This window comes from Solea solea, chromosome 16 (assembly GCF_958295425.1).
Source record: "Solea solea chromosome 16, fSolSol10.1, whole genome shotgun sequence".
Lineage (NCBI taxonomy): Eukaryota > Metazoa > Chordata > Actinopteri > Pleuronectiformes > Soleidae > Solea > Solea solea.
This window is the reverse complement of record NC_081149.1, coordinates 25643495-25659365: the sequence shown is the minus strand read 5'-3', so window position 1 is coordinate 25659365 and position 15871 is coordinate 25643495. Positions and strand designations below refer to the sequence as shown.

General features: G+C 41.6%; 3 protein-coding genes and 1 long non-coding RNA gene across 4 annotated transcripts in view; 1 reads left to right on the top strand and 3 right to left on the bottom strand.

The window, feature by feature from the left end:
* rbfox1 (RNA binding fox-1 homolog 1) overlaps positions 1 to 6202 on the bottom strand; it is a 118546-nt gene extending 112344 nt beyond the window's left edge. Inside the window, exon 1 of the mRNA XM_058652477.1 lies at positions 6125 to 6202. Coding sequence (XP_058508460.1) covers positions 6125 to 6142 — 18 coding nt within the window. The 5' untranslated portion in view covers positions 6143 to 6202. The remainder of the gene's footprint in view (positions 1 to 6124) is intronic.
* Positions 6203 to 8209: 2007 nt separating this feature from the next.
* On the bottom strand, positions 8210 to 9830 carry LOC131474802 (tubulin beta-4B chain-like). Its single transcript, XM_058652471.1, has one exon. It carries the CDS (start codon positions 9756 to 9758, stop codon positions 8421 to 8423), a length of 1338 nt encoding a protein of 445 aa, XP_058508454.1. The 5' UTR covers positions 9759 to 9830; the 3' UTR covers positions 8210 to 8420.
* A 915-nt stretch (positions 9831 to 10745) lies between these two features.
* Positions 10746 to 15871, bottom strand: part of LOC131474955 (uncharacterized) — a 9681-nt gene continuing 4555 nt past the window's right edge. The window contains exons 2-3 of the long non-coding RNA XR_009242482.1: positions 11343 to 11417; positions 10746 to 10813 (exon numbers count right to left, since the gene is read on the bottom strand). This is a non-coding gene — a long non-coding RNA (uncharacterized LOC131474955). The remainder of the gene's footprint in view (positions 10814 to 11342; positions 11418 to 15871) is intronic.
* On the top strand, positions 13371 to 15852 carry LOC131474954 (cullin-3-like). Its single transcript, XM_058652685.1, has one exon. It carries the CDS (start codon positions 13418 to 13420, stop codon positions 15647 to 15649), a length of 2232 nt encoding a protein of 743 aa, XP_058508668.1. The 5' UTR covers positions 13371 to 13417; the 3' UTR covers positions 15650 to 15852.

Here is a 15871-nt window from a genome sequence, read left to right as displayed (position 1 = left end):
GGTAAATAGTGCTGCTTACCTGCGTGAGACAAATAGCCCATTTGGCCAATAATCAAGACAGCTGCTGGGTAAGACTTTGGACAAAGACGAGGACGAGCAAATGAAAGGGAACATGTGCTTTTTGGCAGATTATTTTCACATGAAACAAGCTTTAAAACAACCTTAACCTTAACCCTAGTTTATTACAGTAAAAATATTTACAGCTTTTCTGACAATCCAAAATAATTTCGAACCGAGATAAGTTTAAATAAGTTTACTTATTTTCGGGGACAATGGATTAAAGTGCCCTGCATGCACTTTAATCCATTGTCCCCAAAAATGCCCCAGGAACTGACGGCCTGGTCCATCCATCTGTCCAGGGACTCTCTACTGTCTCAGAAGAGGGCGGAGCCAATCCCAGCTGACATAGAGCGAAAGACAGGGCTCACCCTGGACGGGCCAGCGGTCCATCACAGGGCCAACAAATGATCTCAATCAATTTAGCCAATCTGATTGTTTTTGGATTGTGGAGCTGGAACTGGGATCAGAACCGGCGACTTTCTTGTTGTGATGCAACAATGCAAGCCACTGCTCCACCATGTGGCCCAGCCAGAACACTGTTAAAAACTGCTGCTTCTAATCATGTTCCTACCATCTGGAAACAAGCCGTTGTTGTGTTAAAGCCACATGTGAACAATCAAAGGTTCATTTGAAATCTCTCTGTATTTTCTGAAACTTTTGGAATCTCCGATCTCTGGAATCACAATGAATGAATGAATGAATGAATGAAGGTAATAACATGTCAGATTCCTGGTCCAGTAACAGTTTAGATCATTTCAATTAGTGCATAAACCATGTGACTGCAGACTAAGTGCTAATTAAAGAGCATAAACAGGCAGATTAAGCCTTTCTTTCTGCTGGTACTGGAATAATCTTCAGAATAAACTCAAACTCGTTACCTCTGAATGATTATGAACGCAGACTAAATGAATGAATGAATGGGAGTTGTAGCTACTTCCATGAACTGATAAGATATTATTATGCTTTGCTTTACTGTCAGATGATTGTATTTATTGTTTCGTGCTTTGTGTTTTTTAGTGTGAAAGCATTGTGTGCTCAGACAGATACACTATAATATGTTCTATATTATTTATGTTCAGAATGAGTTCTTCTTTTTATACATTTTTCAGGACCTGAACTCACAGATTTGTGCGACTGCATCAGTCGTGGCGGAAATGTACGTCTGAAAGTGGTTTGATGAATGTGAGTCAAAAATTGGAAGTGGGAGGGGCTAAAAACTGACGCAAAATACCTCTATTAGGTCATCTGATGTCAGGTTTTGGCCATTTCGCACCAGTGGTATCAGAACGAACTTTGTGCGCTCACCTCCAAACTTGTTGAACTTGAATGAAAACAAACCAAAGTTCATCAGTTTGAAGGATTTCTTTGTTTTACGGAGCAAAGAAAACAGAACATATCCACATTTAAGAAGCTGAACAATGAAAAACAAACACTCACACAATGAATCCATGATGAAAATCTTAATGAATGGTCTCAACAGCTTTAACTTTAGATAAAACTAGCTGTGCTGTTAATAAACGACAGCATCAACAGCACTTACTGGCTATGATGTGTTTAATGTTGGATATTACACACTAAAGCATAAATGCTGTAGGTCCAGAGCTCTGCAGTGATTGGTCCTCTGTGTTCTCCCTCTCACACACACACACACTCACACACTCACACACACACACACACACTCACACACACACACACACGCACGCTCTCGCCTTGCTGCAGTGGCTGCCATTAATCTCCGTCAGCCACATCATATTCCTGCTGTTGTGCACTCAGGAAACGCTGCGTAATTTACTAAAACACAAGAAGCAGCTGTAGCTGAGGCAGCTGAGCGCGGACGCATGAGGTCCCAGTTAGTTACGGCCCTGCAGGATCATGTGTGATATGTTTGATGTGAGCGTGCTGACAGGTTAGCAGACGGTCGTCCCATGAAGGAAAGATTCTGACATGGTGACAAATGTGGGCTTTGCAGGAGAAACAAATACTGTAAATAAGTACGGTCCACATTAAAAAGTGTGTTTTCTGAATCATGTTTCTGCTTCATTTCTTATTGTCGGCTATTATTCACATTTATAGCAGATGTACAGTACATTTACACAGTATGTGCAAGTAACGTTTTATTTTCTAGACTTCATGACAAAATTGACATGAGACTGACGCACACAGACACGCCCTCGCAGTGCAAGACTTAAGAAAACTGTGGCGATGCCGGCGGAAACGTAAATGCCTCCGCTCGCTTCTATATAAGTCGTGCTAACTTTACCAGCGCTTAACTGAACGAGCCTGGATTCAGAGCAAAACAACACCAACACACAAGGACACACATGAACGAACGAGTGAGAGTCACACTCGCATGTTTAAAGGACACATGAATGACAAAATTCAAATGTCTGAAAATAGGCAACAAAAACATGTTTTATTTTCATTTCAGTGAATCTTTTCAAATAATGGTTTCAGGCATGAGAATGGTGCTGTGGCGCGACATGTGAAATACTGACTCACCCAGCCGCCATTGTAAGTAGCCCCTCCCCCCGCTAAACCACAGTTAAGTATTTCTCATCAATTTAACACTTAAAATGACATTTAAGATGAAATAATTAAAGAACGTCTCCCCTTCAGACGTCCTCAGTCTCTGAGTTCTTACTGACTCCAGGGCTTTCTCTAATGAGGACATGATCACTGAGTACCTTTAATGAAAGATGGATTATTCTCTGTGCAGCAGTACACACATTTAAAGTGAGATTACAGTACACACATTTAAAGTGAGATGAAGCCGTGCTTCACAGGGCAAAAAGGTTCACACACATAAAGAGTTTATTGGAAACTGCTTCATGAATGAGGGACACAACAATCACATTATCATTGCACTGAATTTCCCAAGAGTTCCATACTAAGTTTTCTTGGCACTGAGAATTGTCCTTTATTAAGATTCACACTCTTGCAGCTTTAAAAAAGAGAGATCATGATCATTCATATTCAATGTGATGCATTTTGCTGGTGATGCAGGATCCGTGCTTCATAAAAATAAAACAAATTTAGATGTGATGCACGTTGAAAAAAACCACTTGCTTTTGTTACTATTGATTAGAAAATATATTATTATTATTATTATTATTATTATTATTAATATTATTCAGCCTGTGGTCACTACCTTTGTTAAACTACTGCAAGTTTGTCATGGAAGTCGGTTCAATAGTTTGAAAATGAATTGGAAATGTGTGGGAACCCCTGATGTTATTAATTATGAACTTTCTTGCGTCTGATTCATTATTCAGACGCGACAAAAACATAAACGTAAAACAGAATGTAATTGAAAATCATCTTGATTGTTTGAGGTGTTTGAGAAAGTCATTGAAAGTCTAAGGTTCTGTCGTGAATCATTGACAATCAATCATCAAATGTGTCCGTCAACATGTTTCCAGTGGACACAGAACATGCACATCAGGTTTATGGGATGATGTGAGAGTGAATGGTGAATGACTCACCCTTCCACCAGGGCAGGATAAAGCTATGCTAACAGTTAGCCACCAGCTGCAGCAGACACTGCTCAAAACTTGGCTTGTCGCCACCTTGTGGTCCAGAGGATAAATAACACATTCCATGTTAGTGCTGGTTTACTGGGGAGGGGCAACAGTCCGACTTAACGGCAACTTGCACAACTGTACATGGAAATGTGTGTTGTTGTTAAAGTGTAACTCACCATGTCCACTGATTTAAATAAAGAATAAAAATCAGTCAACATTTAGTAAAGTGATCACATTGATCTGAGATATCTTGAGTGTAGCTGATCACACACAGTTAAATAATATTACATGGTGGATTATGTTTATGCCTCTATATGACTGTCCTTCATTAATGCTTTAAAGAGGTTCAAACTCGTGTAGAAGGTTATCTCGTAATATTAGTGACTGATCCAGGTCCAACTGTTGTGTAAAGTATTTAGTGTTAAACATGGACGTATGTGCTGCCTTCTCTGGAGAAACACCTCCTGTTACATTACAATTAGCTGGCTCCTCCCATGCTTTCGTCATCGACCGTCCTCCTCTTATTTAGAGGAAAAGACGTGACTTAACAGAGGAAACTGAACTGTTTTCATTTCCCTCCTCCATCACCAACCCCGGACATCCATCCTTTTTAAAGCTTACACACACACACACACACACACACACACACACACACAGGTGTGTTTAATGGCTCTGACTGAGGAGTCTTGCTTGGGTTGAAATGGGTGGAACTAAGTTAGCATCACCAAACACTAATGTTAACTTTAACCAGAGCGCCGTGCACTGGAGGTCAAGTCTAATGAATAAATGAATGAATAAATGAATGTTTAAACATTTAGGAACGCGAACGTGTGAAAGTCTTATCATTCATACATATCAATACTCAAAACCGTGTTTTTCTACTTGACATAAATAAAAATGCACACAAATGAAATGAACACAATTTGATATTAAAAATTAAAATTGGTATGAACCCAAATGGGATTGTAAAAAATGTTTAGTCTGATTCAAATCAGTGATCTACTGATTTCTCTTCATGTCACTTTTCTGCCATTTCCCAGCGGCGTGAAGAATGAATGCGTGTGATGAACGTTTATAGAGTCACGGGTTCGACTGAAGCCTTCTACTCACTAAGATTAGCTGATACTAGTGAGAGATGTAGTGTGTGTGTGTGTGTGTGACGTGCAGTGGATTTAGACCATTGATCATCACTGAGAGACAGAGGAGGAGGAGGAGGAGGAGGAGGAGGAGGAGGAGGAACCACAGCGATGATCTAGTTTTGCCTGCATTTTTAAATGATAAATATTAAAAGAGTTATAATATTAATTATTGAAATACTGTGATCATTGTATTGGGCTAGTGTTTGGTGCCCTACCCCCCCCCCCCCCCACACACACACACACACACACAATATCTGGATACAGCACTGGTCTATATTGACAGTGAGGACATGCGTCGTCGACGACCTCATACAAACACACTTCAAAATAGTGGAACTATGACTTAAACTGGAGATGAATTTATTAAAATGTATGTATTTATTTACCCAAATTTCATGGGAACGTACTTGGTTGGTCACCTACGCATCAGAAATCAAATCTGTCTAAAAGTGTAGACAGGAAGCTGCTTACAGGAAGTCCTGGTCTAAACTGTCAGTGCCATGTGACATAACTACTGTAGTAGTCTGAACAGTGTTCATCAGGAGCAGGTCCAGGGAGCCCAAGGGTTCTATGAAGAGGTCCCAGGGTGTTCCCACACAAAGGAATGAATGCAGTTCATGTTAATGTTGTGTTATTTGCCGTAAACACTTCAGTGGACTGATCACAATCAGAATTGACTTTATTGATCCACAGAGGGAAAAAAGAATAAAAACAAGAAAGTAAGTAATATACTTAAGAGTTAGAAGGATCAAAGGTAGATTCACATGTCTAATATCAAATACAGTGAAGTGTCTTTGTGGTGTTTTAGAAACAAAAGTGAAAAAAGAACGATATTACTTTAGTTTCTAGCTTCTATAACATTCATCGTTCATCGTGTGAACTTTGTTTGAATGATTTGATTCATCAAAGATGGACGAGAGGACTTCAACAACATGGCCTGACACAGCACGTGCACACTATTTACACTTCCTGCTCTAACAGTAGAATGTGCACATGCACAGAAACACAGATGTGACAGATGTGACAGATGTGTAAAGCCCAGGCAGAGGCTGCTGTTACAGAGGTGACATTCACCTTGTTGTACGTTGGAGAATCCAAACATTATTTAATGTTGAATTGTGTTGCTTTAAACAAGGATGTACCTGCAGAGATCTGATCATGTGACTGCTCACACACTTCTGAGTCATTTGTTCAACGCATGAACTCCAATGACAATCTGGATTACTGTCAAATGTTCACACAACAAACTTTAAATGACACTTTGCAAAGTGGATATAATTACTACTAATGAGCAATGAGCACAATACTAGCTCACTACACTGTGAAGTGCATTTACTAAACAGCCAATACAGTGCAAACACACACACACACACACACAGACACAGAGAGAGAGAGAAAACTTACCCACAGATACATCATCATGATGACTGGACAGATGGGAACTCTCCTCCTCCTCCTTCACTTTTAATACAAGAGTGTATAAGTATCCCTCAGTCACCAGCTCTCGCTCAGTGTGCATCACACAGACGCTTCTCTTCCACTGGTGTCAAATCCTGCTGAGCCACCACTTCTCAGTGTGGAGTGTGTGTTTCACTATTCATAAATGTGTGTGTGTGTGTGTGTGTGTGTGTGTGAGAGAGAGTGAGTGAGAGAGAGTGAGAGAGTGAGACAGAGAGACAGACAGAGAGAGAGCCTAATGATTGGATCCACTCTATGCAGCAGGATGCAATGGTCTGCCACTGCACAATGAAAATGAAAGAGAGAGGAGAGGAGAGGAGAGGAGAGGAGAGGAGAGGAGAGGAGAGGAGAGTAGAGGAGAGGAGAGGAGAGGAGAGGAGAGGAGAGAGGAGAGGAGAGGAGAGGAGAGGAGAGGAGAGGAGAGTAGAGGAGAGTAGAGGAGAGACTTTTCTCTGCGCTCCTCACTGACAACACTGAGGCTGCAGCTGCTCCATCAGGACCCAGCAGATGAACATTAACCTTTGTGGACATGAACCGAACCTGATAGACAATAAAACAACAAACATGTGTGTACTTCATTAGGTGTTGAATTCTTCTAAACTCTTATATTAGTCCAGTCATATTTGAAATAGGTTTTATGTGCAAGTTTTGTCTGTTGGAATATGCTTCAAAACATTCCACTGCAAAAATACAATAACATACATAACTGACATCATTATACTGACAGCTGTGATACAGTTCATACATATACTGTAGACCACTTTCATCAGGAAATGCTGACACTGCTCTAACGTCCAAGTCATTCTTCTTCTCAATTTTTCAAATTGATTTTCGGGAAAAACATGGAAGTCAAAGGTCAGTGGCTTCAATAAACAACAGTTCATCTCTTCTCAATCGATCACATGAAAATAAAAGCATGTTTAATTTTCTCTAAATATACACACCATCCAGACCATCCAGGTGTTTTCCTATATATATGTATATACATATATATATATATATATATATATATATATATATATATATATATATATACACATATATACGTATATATATATACATATATATACGTATATATATGCACATATATGTATTTATTATATTTTAATTAAAATTAATCAATTCAGTTGACATTTAAAATGTGAAAATAATAACAATAAATATATATGCATTTATTAAAAGTACTAGTAATTCATTTATCAACACACTGTAGGTGGCGGTAATGAGGCGTAAGAGCTTGGCGCCACCCGCAATTCAAACAGTAGAACAAGGAAGGACGATCATTCCAATTGCAATGATCATACTTGTGTACTCCTGTACTTGGCGAGTATGTACTCCACTTCACAAGTATGTACTTGCGTACTCCCGTAAGTCATCAGCCTCAGTCCAAGTACTGTTCCAAAAGTACGTGAGCAGCGAGTTTGGTTTTCGCTCCGCCCATTTTACCAAGCATGCATCGGGTGGTGACTTGTGCCATGTATCCCAGAATGCATTTCTCCAGAACATATCGGCAGAGAGAAACGGAGCATGTTGTCTCGTGGTACTTCTCACGAGTGAAATACGATGTGGTGTCAACAAGAGATGTTTGGTATCCACGCTGCGTGTCCACGCTGCGTGTCCACGCTGCGTGTCCACGCTGCGTGTCCACGCTGCGTGTCCACGCTGCGTGTCCACGCTGCGTGTCCACGCTGCGTGTCCACGCTGCGTGTCCACGCTGCGTGTCCACGCTGCGTGTCCACGCTGACGCAACATGCAGCCGTTACACAGACATTCACAACCAGGGAACTTTGACACATTGACTAAGAATGGATGCAGATCATAAATGAATAAAAGGAAGAGATTAAGAGTGAATGGTTATTTGTCTCTATATGGCTCTGTGTGTGTGTGTGTGTGTGTGTGTGTGTGTGTGTGTGTGTGTGCGCGCCACACCTTTTATGGTAGCAGATGGACAGATTGATGGAATTCTGTGCTCTTCTACAAAATATGAGACTTTACATTTTTTGGCTAAACACAAATATGCAGAAATGTTTATATTCAAAACTTACAGCTTTAAATATATTTAAAATGATGCTTTAAATGCATCATCATCATTGTTTTATGATCAGTTCATAATTACATCGTAGCAAATCGTAACTTTTGAGAACTTTTTTGAGAAATATTGTGTCATTTAGTTTTTAATTGACTGAAATATTGATTTTAAAACAAATTCTCATTTTGGCGCTACACAATTCTTGGTAGGCGTTTAGTCCATCTCTTCTTCCCCTTCCTCATCGAACTCGCCCTCTTCCTCCGCAGTGGCGTCCTGGTACTGCTGGTACTCAGAGATCAGGTCGTTCATGTTGCTCTCAGCCTCAGTGAACTCCATCTCATCCATACCCTCGCCTGTGTACCAGTGGAGGAAGGCCTTGCGGCGGAACATGGCGGTGAACTGCTCTGAGATGCGTCTGAACAGCTCCTGAATGGCTGTGCTGTTGCCAATGAAGGTGGCGGACATTTTGAGGCCCCGGGGAGGGATGTCACAGACCGCCGTCTTCACGTTGTTGGGGATCCACTCCACAAAGTAGCTGCTGTTCTTGTTCTGCACATTTAAAATTTGTTCGTCCACCTCCTTCATGGAAAGGCGGCCCCGGAAGATGGCTGCGACTGTGAGGTAGCGCCCGTGACGTGGGTCACACGCAGCCATCATATTCTTGGCATCGAACATCTGTTGCGTGAGTTCAGGCACCGTCAGTGCTCTGTACTGCTGGCTGCCGCGACTGGTCAGCGGGGCGAAGCCTGGCATGAAGAAGTGCAGTCTGGGGAAGGGAACCATGTTAACGGCCAGTTTCCTCAGATCAGCATTGAGCTGTCCTGGGAAGCGCAGGCAGGTGGTCACGCCACTCATGGTGCTTGAGACAAGGTGATTGAGGTCACTGTAGCAGGGTGTGGTGAGCTTGAGTGTGCGGAAGCAGATGTCATACAGGGCCTCATTATCAATGCAGAACGTCTCATCTGTGTTCTCGACCAGTTGGTGCACAGACAGCGTGGCGTTGTAAGGCTCCACTACGGTGTCTGAGACCTTTGGAGAGGGCACCACGCTGAAAGTGTTCATGATGCGATCGGGATACTCCTCTCGGATTTTGCTGATGAGCAGTGTGCCCATGCCAGAGCCAGTGCCTCCGCCCAGCGAGTGCGTGAGCTGGAAGCCCTGGAGGCAGTCGCAGTTCTCCGACTCCTTCCTCACCACATCCAAGACAGAGTCCACCAGCTCAGCTCCCTCTGTGTAGTGACCTCGAGCCCAGTTGTTACCTGCTCCAGTCTGGCCAAAGACAAAACTGTCTGGTCTAAAGATCTGGCCAAATGGACCGGACCTCACAGAGTCCATCGTCCCTGGCTCCAAGTCAAAAAGCACAGCACGAGGAACATACTTCCCACCTGCTGCCTCGTTAAAGTAAACATTTATTCGCTCAAGCTGCAGGTCGTTGTCCCCGTGGTACGTCCCGGATGGGTCAATACCATGCTCGTCACTTATCACCTCCCAGAACTTGGCTCCAATTTGGTTGCCACACTGGCCTGCCTGCAGGTGCACGATTTCCCTCATTGTGGTTTCAACATAAAATGTATAAACAATGATGCCGTCAGACCAAGTTTTCACTGCTCGAGTTCTGCAGCAACTAACTGACACGTTAGAACGGTTTACCAAATGTTAGCTTTCGAGTTTTATGGCTGTTGGCTAAACATGGTTAAGGACATGATGTCATATTCCTTTGTAGTATCGGAGCTGATGCCTTTTATCTGTTGCAGTGTAGCTGAGATTCTGTTGTTGCGTGTGAAGAATTACCAGTGAAATGGAAGAAATGAAGGAAAAACATGAAGAAATGAAGGAAAAACATGAAGAAATGAAGGAAAAACATGAAGAAATGAAGGAAAAACATGAAGAAATGAAGGAAAAACATGAAGAAATGAAGGAAAAACATGAAGAAATGAAGGAAAATGGCTGCATGTGTAACAGAGTGTCACATGAATTTTCAAAAGACAGACAAAGCCCGCAGGGACAAATGGACGTCCGAGTATAAAGCCAGTATTTTGTTTTGTATTTTCATATTTTTATTTTTACCACCACGTTGGTCCATGCTAACGTTAGCATCTTTACAGCTCATTTACATCGATGCTACTGTAAGCACAAATATCTGCGTCGCTAACTGTGCTCATTGCTTTGTAGACAGTGACATCACCGATCAGCTGAGCGTCATTTGGTGGAGTGGATCCAGCGAGAGATCAGACGATACTCAGCTCGTGTGTCTGTGAAGAGACTGTTGATGCTCACGATGATGCTACAAGAAGTCGGACACTTTTCTTTCTTTTTAACCAAAACATCTATTTCATGTTGGTTGTGGTTTATTTTCTATAATAATCATAATCTTAACTATTCAGCCTCCTTCCACGAGTCTTTACTGCACATGAATGAAGAAAGAACTTAATTATTCACAAAGGAAAATATTAATCAAATTAAAATAAACAAGGAGACAAATCTAAAAGAAAGTCTCACACAACATACAAACAGAAAGATAAATAATGCAACATACGCAGAATGTGATGTGGCACAGCTGGTGAAGAGGAGCAGACACTGGATGTGTGAGGTGTGAAGATTTACTCCTGTAAAGGACGAGGAATACAATCTTACATAAAATCTGAACGAAGATTTTTTTCCAGGAAAGCAAACCTTTCAGCAAAATAAGAGCTGTGAACAATCTAACTCTGTCTATATAAGCTAAAGTAAGATGACTTTATGTTGCTAACAGCTCACTTGTAATTGTCTATCAAACGTTACTTTGATACCTTTGCTGCTTTACTGTTGACAACTATATCACATTGTATACCGCATGATTATTAGTGACGTCTTCCTGCTGGAAATGCAGACCACAAACCCTCAGCTTTTCTATTTCAGTGTCTTCTCCAAACTCTGGGTGGTTGATAGCTGATAGCATTAACCTGCAACGTTAGCTTTGCAGCCACTGTTTGCACTGCTCTGGATCTCAAACTTACTGCTTGTCCTTTCTTTGATTTGACTGCACATGCGTTCTGACCACGACTCGCTAAAGAAGGCGGTGTGGCCTATGGCTGTGTGAGTGCAGTGCATTATGGGAGTTGTTGTTGTTCATCCACATGAGCCAAAGGCACCTACTTCAAATATTGTTTCACTACATAGATGATCCAGTTCCTCAGTTGATCAAGTTGTCCAGTGAGCTGATTTCAGCACCTAAGAGAAAGAGTAAGCTCATGAAAAACAAAGTCCTTAATTATATTATATCTAATTATATCAACATAGGGTTTTCTTCTGGAGCGAGTGAAGGTCTTCACATTCACATTCATTTCTTCCTAGGCCGACAGTGGACTTATCTCAGCTTGAAGAGATATACAGTATACAAATTCAAAAGTAGAATAACGTCTACGTGTCCAGATTATACAAATGGGTCCAGTACCTGGAAGGGCTGGCTTTGGCATGTTTGTTGCTCAAAGAGAGCGGGACAATCCTAACATGTAGCACACCAACATGACGGAAACAAACTCAGCTTAAAGCCTGTCACATTGTCAACTAAATGAAACACAAGTCCAACCCCAAGCAATTATATGGGCATGTGACAAAAACATGAAAACCACGTACGTCTGCTAATTTCACCATATCAAGCAAACCACACAACCAAGATGTCCCGTGAAAACAGAGACTCTGCCGATTACAAAGATGTAGCAAGAGTAGCAGAAGAAACTTTACACAATCACAAAGTATGTCAATCCTAACATGTAGCACACCAACAACTCTTGGTGTATTGTCTACTCCTATATCTCTGTATTAGTTTGAATTGTTTTTAATTTTACATACAGCCCATGTAGTTGTGAAGATACACTACATTTATTTTGGATACGTCATTTCAAATAGGAGGCAGTAAAAATAGGCCTCATGTTGAAGAGGTTAAGATCAGACTTAGAGGTAATGTCATGGGTTATGGAAGCCATACTTGCTAATTGCATTATCTGCTCCAACTCTGTGCCTGCTCTGGTGGTGTTGGTTGGTGAAATGCTGAGTTGCTTATGAGTTGAAAGAAATGAAATGTCAGATACACTTGCTAAAGAAGCATTGACCAGGAAAAAGGATCGATCTAAAGGTTTGTCTCGGAAAAGATGAATGTATTAGTGCAGAGGTCCAGTCCTCAAAACTGCCTCTAGTAGTTTTTAGTTGTTTTACTAATAATTTATATTATATATATTATAACTATTCTGTTAAATTATTTACAGTATTCCACTACACCACCAGCTTTGTAGTTTTATGTCTGTCAAAATCAGTGATCATTGGCATTTAGATGGGAATGATGTGACTGAAAGTTGGTCTCATGTATTATGAAGCTGTCAGTAACTTTGACTTATGCAACATGTGTATGTAATGCTCGAGCATCTCCTAAATAAACCTGGTATAAAATACCTTATTCTTAGCAAATGAAGTATTCATATGTATTTTCATAGTGACCTAAGTGCTTGATCCACCTCAGTAGGTTCCAGTCCAGCACTAAACGCCCAACTCACCCAAAGAATAAGGTCAGCTGACTACCTGATTATAATGAATGACCAGATTATTCCATCAATGCATTTGTTTCTTCCCTGATGACATGGGCATATTCCAAGATGACAATGCCAGGATTCATCAGGCTCAAATTGTGAAAGAGGGGTTCAGGGAGCATGAGACATCATTTTCACCACAGAGTCCAGACCTGAACCCCATTGAGAATCTTTGGCATGTGCTGGAGAAGGCTTTGCTCAGTGGCTCGACTCTCCCATCATCAATACAAGATCTTGGTGAAGAATCAATGCAACACTGGACGGAAATAAATCTTGTGACATTGCAGTAGCTTATGGAAACAATGCCACAGTGAATGAGTGAGTTATCAAAGCTAAAGGCGCTCCATGTTTACATGTATATCTACACTGGTACGTAGCCCACACACACACATATATATATATATATATATATATAGCTAAGCATTGGCTGAAAAGATTAGACACATTCCTGCAGCTTCATCTCCCCATCACTACCTCTTATTGGAAGAAGAAGTTGCAGTGATGCAACATCATAGACATGATGATGTCACTTGATGAGATCAAAGACACATAAAAGTGATGAGTTGCCTTTCTGAACAAGAGTAGAAAGGCAGCAAAATGCAACATTACAAATAGGAAGGCCCTTATGAACGTCCCAAAGAAATTGTCATGTTCAACATCAAAAGCAGCGACAACAACGACTCCATCATGAGGATTCAAGCCTTTCCTACAAAACTGGATGAAATATGTGCCAACAATATCTGGAACCTTCTAATGAACGCCATCCAGGACATCCAGAGGAAGACCAACAGTGAGATCATATTTTCAGAGCTGTACAGGAATGCTTATACCTTGGTCGTGCAACATCATGGGGAGAAGCTCTACACGGGCTTGAGGGGAGTCATCACTGGCCATCTCGTCCTCAAAGCAGAGAAAGATGTTCTTAACTCTATGAAAAATAACTTTCTGCAAACGCTATTTCAGGTCTGGAATGACCATCAAACTGCCATGGTTATGATCAGAGATATCCTCATGTACATGGATCGAGTCTATGTCAAACAGAACAACTTGGTAAACGTCTACAACCTCGGCCTCATCATATTCAGGGACCAGGTTGTTCACCATGGCTGCATTCAAGCCCACCTACGACATACTTTACTGGACATGATTGGACGTGAGAGGAATGGAGAGGTTGTAGATAGATGGGCCATCAGAAGTGCATGCCAGATGCTAATGATACTTAGCTTGGACGGAAGGTCTGTATATGTGGAGGACTTTGAAAATCCTTTCTTAGCCATGTCAGCAGAATTCTTCCAGATTGAGAGCGAAAAGTATCTCGCTGACAACAATGCCAGTATCTACATCAAGAGGGTTGAAGCCAGAATCAATGAAGAGATAGAACGTGTGATGCACTGTTTGGACAGGTCTACAAAGGAGCACATTGTCAAAGTAGCGGAACGGGATCTCATTTCTAAACATATGATCACCATTGTAGAGATGGAGAACTCGGGCCTCATCCATATGCTTAAGTATGGGAAAACGGAAGACATGGCTTGCATGTACAAGCTGTTCAGTCGGGTTAAAGATGGCTTAGAAATAATGTGCAACTGCATAAGCTCTTACTTGAGGGAGCAAGGTAGTGCTCTGGTGCACGAAGAAGGGCGGGGTAAGAACCCTGTTGACTATATCCAGGGCCTGATAGACCTGAAGACACAGTTTGACCATTTGCTCAATAAGTCTTTCAACAATGACAGACTCTTAAAAAAAAAGATAGCCAACGACTTTGAGTACTTCATCAACCTCAACTCTCGTTCTGCAGAGTACCTATCGATCTTCATTGACGAGAAGCTGAAGGATGCGGTCAAAGGCTTGACAGACCTAGAGGTGGAGTCAATACTCGACAATGCCATGGTGTTGTTTAGGTTCTTGCAGGACAAAGATGTGTTCGAAGAGTATTTCCGGAAGCATCTGGCTCTCAGGTTGCTGAACAAGAGCAGAGAGGACAATGAGAAGAACATGGTCTCTAAGCTCAAGCTAGAATGTGGTTATCAATTTACCACAAAACTGGAGGGAATGTTAAGAGACATGAGCATTTCCAAAACAACCATGGATGAGTTCAGGCAGCACATACAAACCACATCAGTAAGTGGCGTAGATCTCAGAGTGCGAGTCCTGACAACTGTCTATTGGCCGATACAAAGTGCAAATCCCTGGTGCACCATCCCACCTGCTCCTCAACGTGCCTTTGAAGTCTTTAGGCAGTTTTATATTTCTAAGCATAGCAGGAAACAGCTCTCGCTGCACTACCACCTGGGTGTGGCAGACCTAAAAGCTTCCTTCTATGGAGTTGTTAGAAAGGAGCACTTATTGCAAGTTTCCACCTTGCAGATGATCATCCTCATGCTCTTCAATTACAGAGAAAGTTGCACCTATGAGGATGTCCTGCAGGAGACAAATATACCAGGGTGGGAGTTAGTGCCAGTGTTGAACTCTTTAATGTGTGGGAAGTCCACACAGAGGGTTCTCATCAAGGAGCCAAGGTCCAAGGACATTGAAAATGACCACGTATTCACCGTCAATGATCATTTCTCCTCTAAACTTCACAAAGTAGAAATACATACAGTTGTTGCTAAACAAGGGGAATCAGACCCTGAAAGGAAGGAGACGCGGCAGAAAGCTGTCGATGACAGGAAGTATGAAATAGAGGCAGCCATTGTCCGTATCATGAAGTCCAGAAGGGAGAGGCAGGAAACTGCCCTGGTTACAGAGGTGACTCAGCAACTCCAGGCACGTTTTCTTCCCAGCCCTATAGTCATCAAAAAGCACATCGAAAGACTGATAGAAAGAGAATACTTGGCAAGAAAGCCAGATGATCCGAAAGTGTACGTCTATGTTTTATAGAAGAGAAGCTGGATGAGAGGGAAAAACTGAACCATGGGATTTTTGGGTTGCGTCAGGAAGGTAATCCGGCGTTAAACCTTTGCCAAATCAAATATACTTATTATTAAAAACAATAGGAGGCAGATAATGGGAGAAATCAAAGTTACATTAACACTTCACTCTACTGCCAAGTAATAACACAAGAAAAGTGTGGTAGCTTGTTGGAAATGAAATCAAATGTCA